Source organism: Suncus etruscus, chromosome 14 (assembly GCF_024139225.1).
Source record: "Suncus etruscus isolate mSunEtr1 chromosome 14, mSunEtr1.pri.cur, whole genome shotgun sequence".
NCBI lineage: Eukaryota > Metazoa > Chordata > Mammalia > Eulipotyphla > Soricidae > Suncus > Suncus etruscus.
Genome location: NC_064861.1, coordinates 13,880,428 through 13,902,617, shown reverse-complemented (window position 1 = coordinate 13,902,617; position 22,190 = coordinate 13,880,428). Strand labels below are relative to the sequence as shown.

At 38.7% G+C, this 22,190-nt stretch overlaps 1 protein-coding gene across 1 annotated transcript in view; it reads right to left on the bottom strand.

The window, feature by feature from the left end:
- The window catches only part of LOC126027864 (bifunctional heparan sulfate N-deacetylase/N-sulfotransferase 3), a gene marked incomplete at its 5' end in the record, with an annotated part of 137,302 nt that extends 116,854 nt beyond the window's left edge, over positions 1-20,448 (bottom strand). Inside the window, one exon of the mRNA XM_049786902.1 lies at positions 19,414-20,448. Coding sequence (XP_049642859.1) covers positions 19,414-20,448 — 1,035 coding nt within the window. The remainder of the gene's footprint in view (positions 1-19,413) is intronic.
- Positions 20,449-22,190: the final 1,742 nt, after the last annotated feature.

Below are 22,190 nucleotides of genomic sequence, written 5' to 3'. Positions count from 1 at the left end.
ACAGAATAAAAATCTCTATTGTAATCCTTGAAAGGAATTCAGATAAATCTGAAGGAACAATACAGCCAGGATCTGTTGGTAGTCTATAATAGGTAATTTTCTTAGCAAATGCTCAGTTGAAGAGATAAAAGTTGATATAGTAATTGGACTCTTAGGGAAAGTGAGATTAGCTGATAGAAAGAAATTCTTCATTTCATGGCTTTATGTTCTGATTTTCTTAAAAGACTGTACTATATATTTACTTCTGTTTCACTCAGAATACTAAAGAAACAACAACAACAACAACAAAAAGATTCCATAAAATCCAATGTGGGACACAAATAGAATTAATAAAATTTCAGATTATTCAACATGAACAAGAAGGGTATAAACCTGAAATCATCAATTTTATCAACAAAAGATTGCAATATTTCACCCCCTTATTATTCTGAATAGTATGTTGATTGATTTCATTTCCAATATTATAGCATCAGTTGATTCTATTTAGGGACTTGTTTGACTATGTTCAATTATAGCACCAGAATAATCTGTCAGTTCTTTTCCCTCTTTATTTATCTTTCTAATGATTTTTGCATGGAATCTCAATATTTTCCAAAAGGTCTGGAATTGTCCAAACTCTTCTGCTAGAGTTTTCTTAAGGTGCTGAAGAGTAGATGCATCATTTCAGAAAACATTTAATAAAATGTTTAATAATTCAGTAGATATTTTCAGAAAATACAGATTTTGATTCAAATCTCTAGAATGCTTTATTACAATGTTAATAAGAAACCATTATAGCCCCAATCTGATTTTATATATTGCTTTAGATTATAGAACTTAATTTTCTACAAAAATTACAATACGACAATCACCATGAACTAAGTTTAAAGGACACATTTTCATGTTTGTTTTAATACAACAAAATATTTTCTACACTTACAAGTGAGTTTTTACGACTTATCATACATGGAGTTATATTAGATTGTTAATTTACTTTTTTGAGGGAGGTCATATCCAGCTGTGGTGCTTGGGACTTATTCCTGCTTCTATGCTCAGGAATCACTTCTGGTGGGACTTGAGGATCATGTGGACCTGGGCCAACAGCAAGCAAGGCAAGGACCCTACTACAGTACTCTTGCTCTGGTCCTTTGTTTACTTTTAAAATTTCTATTTAATTTTGCAAAGACAATATCCTTGCATCTGACAAAGATGGAATAAAAAGAGGGATAAAAATTCTTCACTGAATCAAAGGACTTGGCAATAGGTTGTGTTATAATTATTTAATTATAAATATAAATATAAGAATTATTTGCCTTTAGGCTTGAAATAAAATATCTTGTGCATATAGTTATTTCAAAGCATGGTGAGAGTTGAGAGAATTCACATCCAGTGTTTTTCTAGTGGAAAATGCACAGTCAGATTAGAGTCAGACAATGTTTGTTCTTACATATTCAAGGATTTGGACTGTAAAATGACACCTTCTTTATGACAAAGCTGTGGAGAATGATTGAAATAATATATGGTCACTAGATATAAGGTACTATATGTTCATAATACATGAGCACAAGACCAAATAATCAACTGAAAATACAAACAAGCTTTTCCTTTCTCTTATCTTTTTTTTGAGCGGGGGGGTGGGGGGGATGCATACCTGGCAGTGCTCAGAGCTTACTCCTTGCTCTGTGCTCATTGATCATTCATTGGCAATTCCCTGGGTATTGTAGATGGGGGCAGAGAGTAGAGTAGAGTTGGCTATACAGCAAAGGGAGCATCTGAACCCATATACTGTCTCATCAGCCCTTTATTCTTTAATGACAATTGCTTGTGTTGCAACCGAAGTCAAATAGCACTCCAAGGTTTACTAGGAATAGGCCCATGATGTGTTTTACAAACAGATTATTTTATATTTCTTGATCAAAACGTTCTTATTGCAAGTTCTATTTAATGCTGACATTGACTGTGCAAAGAGCAGTTAATGTTTGGTAGGGTTTGTGTTTCACACTGGAATAATTTCATTGAAGCTTTCAAAGATTCATTGAATTAAAGTATTATTATAGGATTCATTTTTGCAGATGAGGAAATGGAGACATTGATGAGGTTAAATCAATGGAGCAGAAATTTAAAGTAGAATTTTAGTTTAGTTTATAAGATGGGATATGGAGTATAAATTCTTTTGCAAGGCTGAGTTCTGAGGGTTTTTACAAGGATGAAGTTTTGGGAGTACATCCACGTTCCTGGCATGGAATTGGTTTTGAAAACCTTTGTAAATAGCACAAGGCTATGCATGAAGGAATGTTTTAGAAATTTAGAAGAATGATATGCTATGGTACTCTGGGTTTCTGCTTGTCCGTGAGTAGTCAGTACTACTTTTCATTGTACGATCCTTTATTTGGGGAAGGAGGTCATAATACTACTCAGCTCTTGCTTCTGACTCTGTGCTCAGGGATCACTCTCAGTGGTGCTCAGAGAACCACGTACAGAACTGCCTATCAAACTCTGGACACTTGCAAAGCAAGTGCCTTACTTGCTGTACTGTGTTTCAGGATTCCTGATAATCTTTTGAAGGATTGTTACTACAGTAGATAACCCTATAAGACAAAGGTGATATTTTTCTTTTCAGCAAAAGGGCAAGTTAATTTACTTTTCAGTAAAAAGATAAATGCTGCCTCCAGGGCAAAAGTCATGAAGTTTTCCTCCCCATTATAAAAGAATCATGCTCCTCTCACAGAAGAATCTGCCTGGGCAGTATCAAACATCTGAGCCTTTTCACAACCCCTGGAGGAACTGAGGCTTGTAAAATGAACTCAAATGGGCTACTCTGGCTACTGCTACTGCTGCAAGCCATAAAGTCCCTTTCCTTAGACCTTGGGAGTCTCCAAACCAGGCTGCCTGTTAGTCTACAAGCTGGGGGAAATTTCAGACTATCCATAGCTCTTAACAAGTGGCAAAGGAGCTCCATAAACATCCTAGACAGCAAAAGCTCCAATTCATTTACAGTTCTACCTCAAGCAACAGTGCAAGGGATGTAGGTGAGAAAAATAATCATTCTCAAAGGCTGTATTTTATGATGAACCGAAGAGGTTTAGGGGATAGGAATTTGTGTGTGTGCATACAAAAAGGGGAGGCAAAGAAAAATATTGCTTGAAACTATGGCTGACCAATAAATATACATGACAGTAAACTGTTTTCTAAAGACAGGTACAGCAGGCTGCACATGATTTATATATTTGCTCCTGGCTCAAAAACTAGCATTGGTACCAGATTCACAGATAGTTTAACCAGCATCGGTTAAACTAATCCAAGATTCACTGCTGCAGGAAATAGTTTTATGTCTGTCTTCTCCAGGAAGCCAGAAGGCCAGTGGGTTCCATTACCTAACTTCTACCTCTGGCCAACTGAGTGGAGATAAAAAGGGTTAATTTACTGTGAAGTTTAATTCACAATTAATACATTGGAGCAAGCACCAGGAACTAAAGAAGTAGTAGCTTAATGGGGATATATAGTAAAGAGTTTTTTTCCTCTTTTAAATGGACTTAATTAACACAGTTCATCTCTGAGGGGCAGGAAATAATGAGACCATAACTGCCCTCCCTGCTGGATCTTGTTAAGTCTGTTTTAAAGCAACAGCTTATCATAACAAGTTTCTCTCTCTCTCTCTCTCTCTCTCTCTCTCTCTCTCTCTCTCTCTCTCTCTCTCTCTCTCTCTCTCTCTCTCTCTCTCTCTCTCTCTCTCTGGTTTTTCGGGCCACACCCTTTTGATGCTCAGGGGTTACTCCTGGCTACGTGCTCAGAAATTGCCCCTGGCTTGGGGGGGACCATATGGGACGCCGGGGGATCGAACCATGGCCCTTTCCTTGGCTAGCGCTTGCAAGGCAGACACCTTACCTCTAGCGCCACCTCGCCGGCCCCAACAAGTTTCTCTCTTACATTTGAAAGATCCCATCATATCTATAATTTAGCAATAAGTAAATTTTAAGTAAAACTAGAGAGTACTTTTATATCTCAGTGGACTCAGATGACACAAAGCCTACTTCTTGCATTGAATCATTTACAAATTCACTTTCTCTTCAGAGAATCTTATCAATGATGATTTTTCACACAAAATACTCCTATAAGATGCGGTATAATATGTGGGAGATAAAAAGAAACCTAAGTTAAGCCCTATTTGTGCCCTGGACAATTCCCCTGAGACATCATGAAATAGATGCTGTGATATCAGGTAACACAAGTAAGAAATGTTCAAGTCTCATAATGGGTATGGGCCTGGGATTTGGGGCATGAGTTTGTTTAAGTTCAAAGCCTCATTAGATTTCCTTTATAACTAGTCCTTGTGTAGCAGAGAAAGAAGGATAGGAAGACACATTTATTTATAAGCCTGGATTTTTCTTTGGTCTCTCAATAGGGACACTTTTTTGTCATTGTTGGCAAGAAAACAATCAGTTAATCTTCGAAAGAACAAAATAATCGCATTCCCAGTAATCAGTCATTCATATGGTCCCCTGGAAAACACTAAAGTATTCATTATAACTTCATTAAATAATGAACCCATAAAATACTAATTAAGATAACCTATATTTTCTGCTGTATGATAGGGACAATGAAGGAAATTAAAAACATCAGGGTATGTAATGTCACTAGGAGGAGTCTTTGATGACAAAGCATAGATGTGAAATGTAAAATAGTGTGTGATCTGGAACTTGAAAATGAGACTTTCATGAACTAATTTAGGAATAGGAAACTTTTTAGAAATAAATGAGATAAGGAATTCACTAGACTCTCAACCTTTCTGTGACTTCTAAACATGCTGGAGCCTTGACCTTAACCATGAAGCACTCACACTGGTCCTTCTCATGTTCATCTCTGCTCTCTTTTCCTCAGTGGGTTCATCCAGTGTCAAGGCTTTATAGAGCATCAATATGCCAATGAGTTCCTGACTTACATTTTCTTCCTCACTTGTCTCAGAACATACTCATGTGCCTGTACCTTTTTAGTGGACATTTACAAAACACCATTAAATTAGCCAGTGCAAAAAGAGCTATTGATTTCTTCCCTTAAAAATAGCTCTTGCCATGGGGCTGGAGAGTTAACAGTGGGTAGAGCACAAGCATTGGATGAAGTGGCCCAGATTTGATCCTTGGCATCTCCTATGGACACCAAAGCTTGCCAGGAGTGATCCCTGACACATCCAGGTGTGGCCTCAGTCCCACTTCTCCCCAAATAGCTACTACCATCAGCAGAGACTCTTCCCTTAGAGGTTTATATCCATTTAACCATTTACATCTTAGGGCATAACCATGATATAGATGCTAAAATGGTTCTAATTTTATACAAAAAGACACTGAGTCACAAAAGCTAACGTAGGATGTAATGGAGATGGGGACTTAATTTGACCCTTGTCTCAGAGCTTGCTTTTGACCACTATCACCCCCTCGCAGGAACAAGGTCAGGTGTCAAAGACCTTAGGAATGTTTTTTGCTTTATTCATTCTTTGTTTATTTTTGGGCCACACCTGGAAGTGTTCAGGGCTTACTGCTGGCTCTCTGTTCATGGACCAGGGATCAAACTCCCTGTCTGCTGTCTGCTCCATGGCATCTCATCCCAGCCCCTTATTTGACTCATTCTTAATTATTCTCATATTAATGGCTCTTCTCTGCTTTTTTCCCCCAAATATATGTTTTAAATCTGCTGCCTTCTCACTATTGTTCTTAGCCTCATTATTCCTCACCTAACCTCTGAACACCATCTGTGTGGTCAACACTTCATTCTTTTTCTATTGCCCATTCCTCAAATGATAGCCAGTGTATTTAAAAAAAATCCCATAAGACCTTATCACTACCTAGCTGAATACTTCTAATGGCTGTTTATTGAAAGGAGAAGAAAACCCCCGTCTTCTGTCAGACTTCACCTTAGCTGATCCCTGCCTGTCTTTCTGGACTAATCTCACCCTAGCGCCTTCACACCCTCTACTCCACACTGGCTGCCTTATCTGGCTGCTCACTCAGTTTATTCTAGAAAAGATGGTTTTATTACATGTCAAGTCCCTTTGCATGGATCCTTTTATCCCAAGTTTTTGTGTTTGCTACCTCCTCTTTCAAATCTCTGCTCAGTGCTGTAGTACAGCAGATTTTCCCCTCAACTTATCCAAGGTAGAACTCCCCTTATACTTCCCCTGACCCCAACCCCATGCCTTTTACTATTCTCATTTAAAAAGAATTATATACCAAGCTAACAATAATTTCAGGCATACAGTGTTCCAACTCCAGACCCATCATCAAGTACATTTTTCTCTGTCAATGGGGGCAACTCGCCTTCCATACCTCAGCCTTCCTCCTGGAAGGCATGTTTTAAGTGCAGTTGTTGTGATTTGTATCTTACGATTCTGTATTAATGACTTGGGATTCTGTCTCCATGGATGGATATTCATCCATTCTGTGATAGACTTGGAGTCTCAGAAGCTGTTCTGCTCTCCTGCTCTGTTGCTCTGTTGCTCTGTTGCCTTGTTCCTTGTCAGTGTTTTATTTATTTATTTATTTTTAAATTTTTATTGAGACCAATGTGAATTACAAGTCTTTCACAGTTATATTTAAGGCATATAGCGAGAGTGAATTAATTCGGGCAATTCCCACCACCATTGTTGACCTCCCTCTCTGTTCCCAGCATGCATCCCATACTTTCACCGTTAGCCCCTTGGACTGCTAGTATAACAGGTCCCTTCTGTGTATAGTTTGTTGCAGTTTGGGTTTCTTGATTCTACTGTCTATTGACTTTGGGTTGGGTATTTAGGTCTGATCATTTTTTTATTTCAACTCAATGCTCATGAGACTGCTTTTCCTCTAGTACCATCCACATTTTTGTTTTCTCAATTTGTAGAAAGCTTTAGAAATATGGGGCGAAGCAAAATGATTCATATTCAATGGTTCTGTTAAATAAAACTGGTGAAAGCCCTGTTTTGAAGCTATATATATAAATTTAAAAGAAAAAAAAGAAAAAAAAAGAAAAAAGGGGGGCTGATGTGGCAAGTTTTTGCTTGTTTGTTTGTTTGTTTTTATTCTTTTGCATAGGCACAGTAAGTATCAGGGAAATTAGAAAGGAAATTCCCTGGGCCTAAGAGATACAGGGACCATCTGTCCACCCTAAAGCATACTGTCATCCTTGTCAGTGTTTTAAAGAATCTTAAAGAGTTGTGATTTCTAGATTACACATAGAAGTTCAGCTTCCTCCTCTCAGAAAATTACACTTAACCCATGATATTATTTTAATATTCAGCTACTTCCCTGCCCATCTTTCCACATACCTGTGTGGTCCCTCACCACATTGAACCATCAGGCCACACTTACTTTAGCCTGCCTTGGGATTAATGAGGCTTTATTTCATCCAATTTTGAGAATTCTCATGAGGTTTTCTCAGAAAAATTAATGTGAGGGCTATACACCAACTCAGAAATATCTGGTTCTAACTATGGTATATTAAATAAAACAGAAATTGATAACCCACCAGAGAAACTTAGAGTAAGGAAATGGAATACTTCCTTTAAAGGTATAGTTAAAGCAATTTTTGTTGTATGCAAAGGAAAATGAAGGTAGATGCTCACCTTCATGTGATGCCCAATTAGTTTTACTTTAACAGTAGAAATCACTTTTTTTTTTTTTTTTTTTTTTAATTTTTTTTTTTATTTAAACACCTTGATTACATACATGATTGTGTTTGGGTTTCAGTCATAAAAGGAACACCACCCATCACCAGTGCAACATTCCCATCACCCAAGTCCCAAATCACCCTCCTCCCCACCCAACCCCCGCCTGTACCCTAAACAGGCTCTACATTTCCCTCATACATTCTCAATATTAGGACAGTTCAAAATGTAGTTATTTCTCTAACTAAACTCATCACTCTTTGTGGTGAGCTTCCTGAGGTGAGCTGGAACTTCCAGCTCTTTTCTCTTTTGTGTCTGAAAATTATTATTACAAGGGTGTCTTTCATTTTTCTTAAAACCCATAGATGAGTGAGACCATTCTGCGTTTTTCTCTCTCTCTCTGACTTATTTCACTCAGCATAATAGATTCCATGTACATCCATGTATAGGAAAATTTCATGACTTCATCTCTCCTGACAGCTGCATAATATTCCATTGCATATATGTACCACAGTTTCTTTAGCCATTCATCTGTTGAAGGGCATCTTGGTTGTTTCCAGAGTCTTGCTATGGTAAATAGAGCTGCAATGAATATAGGTGTAAGGAAGGGGTTTTTGTATTGTATTTTTGTGTTCCTAGGGTATATTCCTAGGAGTGGTATAGCTGGATCGTATGGGAGCTCGATTTCCAGTTTTTGGAGGAATCTCCATATCGCTTTCCATAAAGGTTGAACTAGACAGCATTCCCACCAGCAGTGGATAAGAGTTCCTTTCTCTCCACATCCCCGCCAACACTGTTTATTCTCATTCTTTGTGATGTGTGCCATTCTCTGGGGTGTGAGGTGGTATCTCATCGTTGTTTTGATTTGCATCTCCCTGATGATTAGTGATGTGGAACATTTTTTCATGTGTCTTTTGGCCATGCGTATTTCTTCTTTGTCAAAGTGTCTGTTCATTTCTTCTCCCCATTTTTTGATGGGGTTAGATGTTTTTTTCTTGTAAAGTTCTGTCAGTGCCTTGTATATTTTGGAGATTAGCCCCTTATCTGATGGGTATTGGGTGAATAGTTTCTCCCACTCAGTGGGTGGCTCTTGTATCCTGGGCACTATTTCCTTTGAGGTGCAGAAGCTTCTCAGCTTAATATATTCCCATCTGTTAATCTCTGCATTCACTTGCTTGGAGAGTGCAGTTTCCTCCTTGAAGATGCCTGTAATGTCCTGTAGTGTTTTGCCTATGTGCTGTTCTATATATCTTATGGTTTTGGGGCTGATATCGAGGTCTTTAATCCATTTGGATTTTACCTTTGTACATGATGTTAGCTGGGGGTCTAAGTTTAATTTTTTGCAAGTGGCTATCCAATTGTGCCAACACCACTTGTTGAAGAGGCTTTCCCTGCTCCATTTAGGATTTCCTGCTCCTTTATCAAAAATTAGATGGTTGTATCTCTGGGGAACATTTTCTGAGTATTCAAGCCTATTCCACTGATCTGAGGACCTATCCTTATTCCAATACCATGCTGTTTTGATAACTGTTGCTTTGTAGTACAGTTTAAAGTTGGGAAAAGTAATTCCTCCCATATTCTTTTTCCCAATGATTGCTTTAGCTATTCGAGGGTGTTTATTGTTCCAAATGAATTTCAAAAGTGTCTGATCCACTTCTTTGAAGAATGTCATGGGTATCTTTAGAGGGATGGCATTAAATCTGTATAATGCCTTGGGGAGTATTGACATTTTGATGATGTTAATCCTGCCAATCCATGAGCAGGGTATGTGTTTCCATTTCCGTGTGTCCTCTCTTATTTCTTGGAGCAGAGTTTTATAGTTTTCTTTGTATAGGTCCTTCACATATTTAGTCAAGTTGATTCCAAGATATTTGAGTTTGTGTGGTACTATTGTGAATGGGGTTGTTTTCTTAATGTCCATTTCTTCTTTATTACTGTTGGTGTATAGAAAGGCCATTGATTTTTGTGTGTTAATTTTGTAGCCTGCCACCTTGCTATATGAGTCTATTGTTTCTAGAAGCTTTTTGATAGAGTCTTTAGGGTTTTCTAAGTAGAGTATCATGTCATCTGCAAACAGTGAGAGCTTGACTTCTTCCTTTCCTATCTGGATTCCCTTGATATCCTTTTCTTGCCTAATCGCTATAGCAAGTACTTCCAGTGCTATGTTGAATAGGAGTGGTGAGAGAGGACAGCCTTGTCTTGTGCCAGAATTTAGAGGGAAGGCTTTCAGTTTTTCTCCATTGAGGATAATATTTGCCACTGGCTTGTGGTAGATGGCCTTCACTATATTGAGAAAGGTTCCCTCCATTCCCATCTTGCTGAGAGTTTTGATCAAGAATGGGTGTTGGACCTTATCAAATGCTTTCTCTGCATCTATTGATATGATCATGTGGTTTTTATTTTTCTTGTTATTGATGTTGTGTATTATGTTGATAGATTTACGGATGTTAAACCAGCCTTGCATTCCTGGGATGAAACCTACTTGATCGTAGTGGATGATCTTCTTAATGAGGCATTGAATCCTATTTGCCAGGATTTTGTTGAGGATCTTTGCATCTGCATTCATCAGTGATATTGGTCTGTAATTTTCTTTTTTGGTAGCGTCTCTGTCTGGTTTAGGTATCAAGGTGATGTTGGCTTCATAAAAGCTATTTGGAAGTGTTTCTGTTTGTTTAATTTCATGAAAGAGTCTTGCCAAGATTGGCAGTAGTTCCTCTTGGAAAGTTTGATAGAATTCATTAGTGAATCCATCTGGACCTGGGCTTTTGTTTTTCGGCAGACATTTGATTACTGTTTTAATTTCATCAATGGTGATGGGGGTGTTTAGATATGCTACATCCTCTTCCTTCAACCGTGGAAGATTATAAGAGTCCAAGAATTTATCCATTTCTTCCAGGTTCTCATTTTTAGTGGCGTAGAGTTTTTCAAAGTAGTTTCTGATTACCCTTTGAATCTCTGTCATATCAGTAGTGATCTCTCCTTTTTCATTCCTGATACGAGTTATCAAGTTTCTCTCTCTCTCTTTCTTTGTTAGGTTTGCCAGTGGTCTATCAATCTTGTTTATTTTTTCAAAGAACCAACTTCTGCTTTCGTTGATCTTTCGGATTGTTTTTTGAGTTTCCACTTCGTTGATTTCTGCTCTCAGCTTTGTTATTTCCTTCTGTCTTCCTGTTCTTGGGTCCTTTTGTTGAGCATTTTCTAGTTCTATTAGCTGTGTCATTAAGCTACTCAGGTAAGCTCCTTCTTCCTTCCTGATGTGTGCTTGCAAAGCTATAAATTTTCCTCTCAGTACTGCTTTTGCTGTGTCCCATAAGTTCTGAGAGTTTGTGTCTTTATTGTCATTTGTTTCCAGGAACCTTTTTATTTCCTCCTTGATTTCATCTCGGACCCACTGGTTATTGAGCATGAGGCTGTTTAACTTCCAGGTGTTAAAGTGTTTCTTCTGAGTCCCTTTGGAGTTCACAAATAATTTCAGAGCCTTGTGGTCAGCGAAGGTAGTCTGCAAAATTTCTATCCTCTTGATCTTATGGAGGTATGTTTTATGTGCCAGCATGTAGTCTATCCTGGAGAATGTCCCATGTACATTGGAGAAGAATGTGTATCCAGGTTTCTGTGGATGGAGTGTCCTATATATATCCACTAGGCCTCTTTCTTCCATTTCTCTCCTCAGGTCTAGTATATTCTTGTTGGGTTTCAGTCTGGTTGACCTGTCCAGTGTTGACAAAGCCGTGTTTAGGTCCCCCACAATTATTGTGTTGTTGTTGATATTATTTTTCAGATTTGTCAGCAGTTGTATTAAATATTTTGCTGGCCCCTCATTCGGTGCATATATGTTTAGGAGAGTGAATTCTTCCTGCTCTACGTACCCCTTGATTAATATAAAATGTCCGTCTTTGTCCCTTACAACCTTCCTGAGTATAAAGTTTGCATTATCTGATATTAGTATGGCCACTCCAGCTTTTTTATGGGTGTTGTTTGCTTGGATAACTTTTCTCCAGCCTTTTATTTTGAGTCTATGTTTGTTCTGACTATTCAGGTGCGTTTCTTGTAGGCAGCAGAAGGTTGGATTGAGTTTTTTGATCCATTTAGCCACTCTGTGTCTCTTAACTGGTGCATTTAGTCCATTGACGTTGAGAGAAAGAATTGTCCTGGGATTTAACGCCATCTTTATTTCAAAATTTGGTGTGTCTTTTGGGTAGTCTTGTCTTAGATTAGGTCTTTCAGTTTTTCTCTTAAGACTGGTTTTGTGTCTGTGAAGTTTCTGAGCTGTTTTTTGTCTGTGAAACCATGTATTCTTCCATCAAACCGGAAAGTGAGTTTTGCTGGGTATAGTATTCTGGGTGAAGCATTCATTTCATTCAGTCTTGTCACAATATCCCACCACTGCTTTCTGGCATTGAGCGTTTCTGGTGACAGGTCTGCTGTAAATCTCAGGGAAGCTTGCTTGAACATGATTTCCCCTTTTGATCTTGCTGTTTTCAGAATTCTGTCTCTATCTGTGGGATTTGTCATTGTGACTAGGATGTGTCTTGGGGTGGTTTTTCTGGGGTCTCTTTTGGTTGGTACTCTTCGGGCATGCAGGATTTGATCACATATATTCTTTAGCTCTGGGAGTTTCTCTTTAATGATGTTCTTGACCATTGATTCTTCCTGGAAATTTTCTTCCTGGGTCTCTGGGACTCCAATGATTCTTAAGTTGTTTCTGTTGATCTTATCATAGACTTCTATTTTCGTCTGTTCCCATTCTTTGACTAATTTTTCCATTGTCTGCTCATTTGCTTTAAGTTTTTTGTCCAATCTCTCCTGCTGTATGGAATTGTTATGTATCTCATCTTCCACAGCACCAAGTCTATTCTCAGCTTCTGATACCCTGTCCCAGAGCTTATCCATTTTGTCATTCACTTCGTTTACTGAGTTTTTCAGGCCTGTTAGTTGACATGTTATTTCAGTTTGGAGTTTTGTCATTTCTGCCTTCATATTTTCTTGGTTCTTATTAGTGTTCTGTTCAACTCGATCCATGGTTTCTTGGAGTCTGTTGAGCACCTTCCATATTGCTAGTCTAAAGTCCTTATCTGAGAGGTTGATTAGTTGTTCAGTCATTATCTGGTCCTCAGAATTGTCATCTTCATTCTCTATGTCTGATGCTGGCCTGCGCTGTTTCCCCATTGTCACATTTGTATTGTGGGTTTTTCTACGTGTTGTAGTGGTATTCATTGTCTATATGATGTAGGCAGCACACTCCTCTGGCTCCTCCCTTTCTGGATGGGCTGACTTGCCTCTAAGGGAGGGGAGTCCTCCGTGGATGAAGCCTCACACTGGGTCAAATCTTAGGCCCGAGCATGTAACAGAGAAGACAGTCCAGAGAGAAATGTTTGCTTCTGTGATATAGCGCCGTTCTTAGTGTGATTTTTCCTTCTTGTTGCAATGGAGTTCTTTCCTTAGAAAGAGTGCACGGCCGCGTAGCGAAGCGGAGCGGCCGTGCTCCTCTGAGCCTCTTTTTGCCCCACTCGCAAGAGTTTCACGCAAGAGGACAGTAGACAGACATAGACAGGTCACACTCACAGTCTTTCACAGCTGAGCCCCACTGGGCCGGTGTACTTTCGCGGATTTTCCCCGCCTGGTGTCACACACAGGGAGCCAGCTTTTGCAAAGGATAGCCGGTTTTTATGCTCTGAAGTCCCTCCCTGAAAATGGCGTCTGGGCGAGCGAGGTTTCTGGAGGCTCTTTTTGCCCCACTCGCAAGAGTTTCACGCAAGAGGACAGTAGACAGACATAGACAGGTCACACTCACAGTCTTTCACAGCTGAGCCCCACTGGGCCGGTGTACTTTCGCGGATTTTCCCCGCCTGGTGTCACACACAGGGAGCCAGCTTTTGCAAAGGATAGCCGGTTTTTATGCTCTGAAGTCCCTCCCTGAAAATGGCGTCTGGGCGAGCGAGGTTTCTGGAGGCTCTTTTTGCCCCACTCGCAAGAGTTTCACGCAAGAGGACAGTAGACAGACATAGACAGGTCACACTCACAGTCTTTCACAGCTGAGCCCCACTGGGCCGGTGTACTTTCGCGGATTTTCCCCGCCTGGTGTCACACACAGGGAGCCAGCTTTTGCAAAGGATAGCCGGTTTTTATGCTCTGAAGTCCCTCCCTGAAAATGGCGTCTGGGCGAGCGAGGTTTCTGGAGGCTCTTTTTGCCCCACTCGCAAGAGTTTCACGCAAGAGGACAGTAGACAGACATAGACAGGTCACACTCACAGTCTTTCACAGCTGAGCCCCACTGGGCCGGTGTACTTTCACGGATTTTCCCCGCCTGGTGTCACACACAGGGAGCCTAGAAATCACTTTTTTATATTTATACAGCACCTTCTTTTGATTTGTGAAGACATGGCGTTATATACAGGTTAATAATAAAGTAAAATTTTAAAATATTCCTTCCTTCCTTCCTTCCTTCCTTCCTTCCTTCCTTCCTTCCTTCCTTCTTCATTTTTTTTTTTTTTTGCCACATCCAGCATTGCTCAGGAGTTATGCCTGGCTCTACATTAAGAAATCACTCCTGGCTCAGGGGACCATATAGAATGCTGGAAACTGAACCCAGGTCCATCCTGGGTCAGCCGCGTGCAAGGCAAATGTCCTATCACTCTGCTACCACTCTGGCCCCTTAAAAATATTTCTAGTTAATTGGAGCCCAATAAATAAATGGGCCAAAGTGAGTTCTCAAATGGGCAACAAACATTTAATGACTTTAACCCTATGCCACAACTAAATACAAATTATAACTTAAAATTCAGAAAATTCTTATAGCATCTTCGAACATTTAAAATACCTTTTATTGAGTTCTCGGTGTCTACCTTCTTTATAGTTTTCTTCATTATTTGACCTTTTATTTTAAACTATGCATATTGTGTGTATGTTTTGTACTTAAGTAGGTCCCCTGAACAATGCTCGCGAAGTTCAGGGACCAGACTGGTAAGTCTTGGTCACCAGGGGCTGGCAGTTCAGCTCCAGTGCCTAAGGTTCAGCTCATACTTTTCAGGCCTGTGCTCTGCCAACTAGGCCCCATCCCCAATATTTTTCTATCTTCCTTTTTTCACTGGGTAGGAAACCTCTGTACCTGTCATTGAAAATATGAATCTTAATGATTTCTTTGATATCAATGTTAAAAATGTAACTAAATTGGAAACTTTGTGAATAAATACACCTTCCTTCACTTCCTTTTTTCTCCTTACCTTTCTCTCTCTGTCATGACTTTTTTTTCTCACAATTCTTTCTGTCTGGGTCTTCTTTCTTCTCTCCTCCCTTCATTCCCCAATACCCACTACTCCTTTACTACTTAACATTCCTTCTCCTGGTTGGTTTTGTATCTGGAGACTCTTCTGACTTAATGCACAGAAGTAATCATGTCTCATTATTTAAATTTCACAGAATTATCCACCGATGCTTTGTTAGGCATCAGAATCATCTCCTCATCTTCTGCTGCTCATACCTTCCTGTAAATTCTCCTTTATTCATTCCCCCAAGAAATTTCCCAAGTATAAACATTTGCCAAAATAGACTCCTACTGATTGCCTTGGTATGTAACTGTCAATTCAGTAAAAACAAAAACTTTCTGAGTCAAGGGTAGTAAGTTTAAATATATTAATTCTGTTATGATCTCTTTCTGTTACAGAAAGGTTTAGAGAGGTAATTAAATATTTAATGTGAAATCATTCTAATTTGATTCATGTAGAGATAAGAATTATCTATTAATCTTTTGCAAAAAAAGGAATGCAATTTATCAAAACACTGTTTCCTACAACATGGGTTTTTCCCACTGCCTGAAACTATCAAGATTAGCATATATTACATATTACCTATATTCCTGGGTCCTCCTTAGGCTTCCAAGTCAGAATTTGGAGGTCTAAAGACTGTGAATATGAGATTAAACAAATATGTATTTCTCAAGATTTTAAAATACTTTAATAATCATTTAAATGATTTTAATAATTTTAAATGATTTTGAAACTTAAGAAACTTAAGAAAATATCATCACATTTCTGAGATAAGTTTTAGATGAAAGTAGTCACAAATTCCTACGTTCTTTCTTTTAAAAATACTAGAGTAATGGCTTTTATTGTTGTAGATTTCCAAGTAGATTTATCCTGAATACTTAAATATGTTTGGGCTTTAAGACTCATCAACAATAAAAATGCACTTCTTCTGAATGTACTGAATATGTCAAACATAAAAGATTTAAGGGCTCAGCCTCAATTCAGAGATGATTTTGCCCCTAGAGGAATTCAGTTTGGCTAGAGAAAACATCTGAAAAGTATTGGTGGCTGAGAAATACAGATGTGCTGTGAGTTCCTCTCCTTCAGTGTTCTCCCTGCTTTGGGAGATATTACTGAGACATTAAATCTATTTCTGAGCACACCTGACATGGTAGCTTCAATGGCTCTAAATTATCTAAGAGGATTGAAAAACAGTCTCTGTTTAGTGGAATCCCATAGTCTGAAACCTTTTTAGGAAATTGACTTTTTTTTCTGAGAGCAATGAAAAAAATGATAGTTCCCTGAGAAGTAGTTTCCATGAAGTTTCAAGTGATACAATTTTAGAGATTTCCTTTTAGCAAGAAAGTTCTAAGGATGTTTGGAAAGACAGCTTTCTTTCCCATATTTCATCTGTTACACACCATTACTAAACCCTGCTTCAGATAAGTAAAAACAAATTGTGAAAGTTTCTATCTTCTCTCTTCTTTCACTTTTATTAACATAATAATATTTTGCATGGCTGATCTCCTAGGGGAAAGAAGATACTGCTTCTTCCAAGTATAAATTACCATACCAAAATCACCACCAAAGTAGCGATATCCCTCCTATATAAGCCAATGGGTTTCCCCCCTCTCTTTGGTTATGCTAGGTTTGTTTTCATTCAGTTTAGTATTTTTCATGATATGTCTGTTTATATTTCACATATGAATTTCTCCAGTTCTATGTATGGTTTTGCAATTGTCAAGAACTCTTTTTTCTTTATGACTAAATAGTATTCCATGGTGCTATATACCACATTTTTTCCCCTTGTTCTCTTGAAGTTGGTTACTTGACGCACAGCAATAGAATTTAGAACCCAGATTAGACTCTTAGCTACATGAATGGTTGATTTGTAATAAAGAAGCAGGAGCGTAAAGTGTAGGAAGTATCCATTAATGAAAACTCCATTGTGAAAACTGGCTAGTCACATGAAACTGAATGAATATCTTACACCACACATAAAATCAAACTGAAATTAATTAAAGACTCGGATGTTAGACTCCAGCTCATTAATCTAGTGAAGAAAAGATGAGAAAAATCCTCCAAGATATCAGTTTCTCTGATGTATTTGGGGGAGTCAGTTCATAAGAAAACCAAAAACTGAAAAGACATGGATGTGATTACATAAAACCAAAAGCTTCTGCTCAGCAGAAAAAATGAAAACATATTTTACCAAATCAGAGAAAATATTCATTCACTATAGCCCTGGCAAATAAGGGACTCATAAAATTCAATAATAAAAAGTCAAACCACCATATCAGAACTGGAGAAAATTTTTGAACAAGCACTTTACTAAACAAAACATGAAGATATTCAGCAGAAAAAAATTCCATTGTCATTTATTTTTGTGGAAATGAAAGTCAAAACAATGAGAAACTGCCTTACACTTGTGCAGCTGATCCACAACAGAATAAAAAGGCCAGAAACAAGAGAGAAAATCTTTTTGCAGAATTAGTGGAAGTCTAAAGTAGTACAGCATCCATGAAACTAATATAGACAATTCTTTGGGGGGGGGGTGTTGGGCCACACCTGCTGATGCTCAGGGGTTACTTCTGGCTATGTGCTCAGAAATCGCTCCTGGCTTGGGGGACCATATGGGACACTGGGGGATCAAACCGTGGTCCATCCTAGGCTAGCATGTGCAAGACAGATGCCTTACCTCTTGCACCACCGCTCCGGCCCTGACAATTCTTAAAGTATTAAAATAAATTTGCCTTATGATTCAGAAACTCCATTCTGAAGTAGCATCAAAATAACACAAGACCACTAATTTACACTGATTTGAAGAGATACTACATGCCTGTGTTCATAGTTCATAACAACTTTATTGAAAACATCCCTCAACTTAAAAAAAATATCTTATATTTCTAGGGGCCAGAGCAGTGGCACAGATGGTAGAGCTTTTGCCTTGTATGCACTGATCTAGGATGGACCACAGTTTGATCCTTCGATGCCCCATATGGTCCCCCAAGCCAGAAGTGACTTTTGAGCACATAGCCAGGAGTAACCCCTGAGCGTCACCAGGTATGGCCCAAAAACCAAAATTTTTTTTATATTTTTAGAGAAGAGAACACTTTTATTTTGTGTGTGTGGGGGGTATATTTGCATACCTGACTTTGTTCAGTGGTTGTTCCTTTCTCTGTGCACAGGGATCACTCCTGGCAGGTGCCCTACATGCTGTATTATCTTTTTGACTCAAAGAACATCTTTTTGGTACTGATCTTAATTTTCTTTGTTAGATGAATAGAATAGAGTTAAATAAATGTTCATTATAATGACTCTTCCTTTTCAAAATATTGTCAGGTAATTTTTGTTAAAAATGTTCTACAAAATCCATGGAAAGTTTTGTCAGTATCTCAGAAACCCCAAGTTTAGTAGGTTACAAGTGCTATCTTGATGACAGAAACTCCAATCTTTCACAGACTGATTGTTAAAACTACTAATTCATTTACTCAAGAATATCAGGTTGCCTTTTTATGTAATCTAAAATACCTCGTCTCTTAGGATTCCTGAAAAAGAGGAGGCTCTGTTCCCAGTTTTCCTTGTTTGAGTAGATTATTGAATTCAAAACAAAGAGTAGTGAATGCTTTTGTGGGGGCAAGGAGTTGGGGGAAGAGTTTTGGTCAATATCCCAACCAGCTGGTTTGATTCTCACACACAGAAAATTTTCATTTCTTTTCTCTTTTTGGTGGGGAGAGATAGCTGGCCATACTCAGTATATATAGTTGAGAGGAAAAAATAGAAATAGCTAGTTCCATAAAAATAAATATGTAAATGTATAGGAGGATAAAAGAGGCATTACTGTACAAATCCAAATATCAGAGAAAGGAAGGGAGCAAAGATGGATCACAGCTCTATTGTTGTTTGGGGACTGGAGTAATTACATTAGTGAGTCCAAAGAGGGAAAAAAGCTCATAAAATCAAATTAAAGCATTGATGCTGAGGTGGATGTAGGAACACAAAAGAAGTCAAAGAGAATATACAGAAAGAGTAAAAAGGTGAAATGAAAATGATGACCAGTGTTTCAGTTACTGTGTGGTGGTCCTGGTTTTAAAATTATTTTTTAATTAGTCTCCTGTGGATGCACTTCTAGAAAAATTACTTGAGACTATTAATGTAATGAATTGCTGTTAGTAATACATCTAACTAACCTCAAAGCTGAGGGAAAAATTAGTCAAGTGAATAGTGTTATTTGCTCACGCATATTCATCTAGAATGTAAGAGGTATGAAGATTTTAGGAGAGAAAAAATGTGATTTTCCCTAATTACTTTTTAAACATTTCAGAGTTCTGCTACACTCAGTCCTGTGACACAGTTTTCATCTTTCTTTATTTGGGGACAAAAAAATTATTTATTCCAGGTCTGAGAGCAAAGTCACCCTCCCTCCTTGTTTATCCGAGATGTCACTGATAAAATTGAAGCCCTTTGTCTTCAGAATCCCATAGTCCTGACAAACAAAAACAGTTGGAAAATTGACAGAGAAGAACTCAACTTTGAAACTTTGAGATAAATAGAACTTACCTTCACATCATTGGTATTCATCCTTGTTCCCTCCTTTCCCACAAAAATATCATCAATGTCCACAAGAATATACCTATCCAAGGTCAGTGTCAGCCTCTTCCCTGACAAGAAGAAAACAGCATCAATGAAGATAAGCTTATGCAGCCAAAAGTTCAAGTTGTTGCCGAAAAGAACTCGCTGAATTCCATCACGGAGCCCCAGGTCGTGTATGACAGTAGCATAAAAAGCACCTTTAGAGATGGGAGGAGAAAGGTTTTCTGGGGTCTTGACTTTGGCAAAGATGACTGGTTGGTAGGCCGAGTGATTGATCTGGAAAACTGTCCAGTCAGTTCCAGGTAAAAAGCCTTTTTCAAGCTTAGATGATTTGGTCACATGAAGCAAAGGAGAATGAGGATTGATACAACAGTCCTTCACTGCGAGGTTCCCATAGATGGAAAATGGAAAACCTTTCAACTGAAAACTCTGTAGGTTTTTCTCACTAGCTTTGTGGAATCCAATAATACCCACACCATATTCTAGACAGTATTTATCCAAAAGGCTTCGATTCCAAGAGTCCATGTTGATATATTTCAAAATATTCTCATAAATGATGAGAACATATTTGCCTTTCATTTTTTCTGTAAGTGCAGGGAGATCCCCCTTTCCAGCAGCAATTTCAATATGATACTGGAATCGGCTTGATTCGAGAACCATGATGATGTCTTGGCCAAGGGACGAGTACTGGCTCTCCACAAACACCAGCACTGTGAGTTCTGTCCTGGCAGCCTCAGACAACTTAGTTGTCTTCACTCCCATCAACTGATATGGCTGATATGGCGGGGACTGGAAGTCCCCACAGTCTACTTCTGAGGCCATCTCAGAGAGCTCATTCACTTGCTTGTAGCCACTGTAAAGGTAATAAGCAGAGATAATAATGCTCACCATACAGAACGTGGTCAGCAGGAGAACTGTCCTTTGAAAGTGTCTGTGAAGCTTCATGATAAAACTTATGTTATTTATTCTTTTACACAGATGGTTCCAAAAGAAGCACCATAAAAGGAGTGAAGAAGGGGTTTGTAAAGATTAAGAGTGAGAGAGAGATGATAAGAAGGAGACTTTGCTGTTGTTTCAGTCCCAGTCAATAATTTATGTCACCATTGCAGCACATTGGAATCGCTGAATCAGGGTTCCCAGAGAATCTTGTCTGAAATAGAAGAAAACATCAAACATTCAATTTGTAGCATAAGATTAGCTAACATTCATAATCCTCTTGACTGGAACAAGGGGCCACTCATAAGTGCAATGCCCTGGTGTGTGATAGACAGGAAAACATTCCTTCCTCACCCATATTTAGTGGAGGACACAGAAGAGCAGCATAGGAAAAGGCCTCTGCTGAGCATAATGTCTCTACCCCTGGCAGACTTTGTACCAATTTGATATTTACCCAGAAACTAATGTTCTCTATCTTCTGGTTTCTACATTTATTGAAATGGGCTCAGTAATTATGAGTATGTCAAAAACTTCTCATAAAGTATGAAAAACACATACACATGCAACAATGATAACTTCTCTAAACATCCTATTAGGCTGTAATTTTAAATCCTTTTCATGTTTTAGTGACCTTTGTAAACACTTGCAGGGTTTCTGTCATGAACCTAGGCATGGTAGGCAGAGCTCCAGTTCTTTGAACTATCTTCCTGGCCAGCCTGAACATTCCTAGAATTGTTCTTTTGAATTTTTGGTAACACAGTGCAGTCATGATAATTGTAGTTCACAATCTAGACCTTCACTACCAACAAAGTACTGAGAACCCTCCATCATTGGCCTTATGGGCAAGCTGGTCTGTGTGTTTCCTTTCTCCCCTTCCTCCACTTCTTGATAAGTCAGTTTTGTGCTAAAAAGGGAGGGTATATCATCTATCAGTGCTGTTCATTTCCTTGTTTTGTTTCTCACTACCACAGATGAGTGGGAATATACAGTGTTTGGCTTATTTCGCTTAATATAATGTCCTCCAGTTTATTCTGAGCTCAGCAAATAATAAGATTTCTTTTTTTAAATAGTTTTTATTAATTTATTTTCAACACATTGGAAATAAGGTTTCTTATAGGTGTGTAATATCCCACTGTGCATATGTTATAGAACTTACATTTAAATTATTTTTTAAATTTTAATTGCTTTACTTAAGCATCGTGGTTACAAATTTGTTCATTGTTGGGTTTAAGTCATACAATGTGCATCATCATTCATCAGTGCACCTTTCCCATCAACATCCCAAATGTCTCCTGTTTCTATGCCACCCCTATCCCCAGACCTGCATTGCTCTAGGACAGACAAATTGTTTCTCTCTCACTCATTATCTCTACCTTTCTCTCTTCTTTTTGACTCTGGTTTTAAACACACACACACACACACACACACACACACACACACACACACACACACACACACACACACACACACACACACCCCTCTCATCTCCCAAGATGAGATGCACTATTTTTAATGGAGGGGTGCCTTGCTTGTTAGTTTTTCTCCTTTCAGCACCGAGCTCTTGTCCAGAACCATCATTTCCATCTATTATTGTCCTCCTCCACTTCTTCTTTTTTTTTTTTTTTTTTTTTTTTTTTTTGGTTTTTGGGCCACACCGGTAACGCTCAGGGGTTACTCCTGGCTATGTGCTCAGAAGTTGCTCCTGGCTTGGGGGACCATATGGGACACCGGGGGATCAAACCGCGGTCCGTCCAAGGCTAGCGCAGGCAAGGCACACACCTTACCTTTAGCGCCACCGCCCGGCCTCC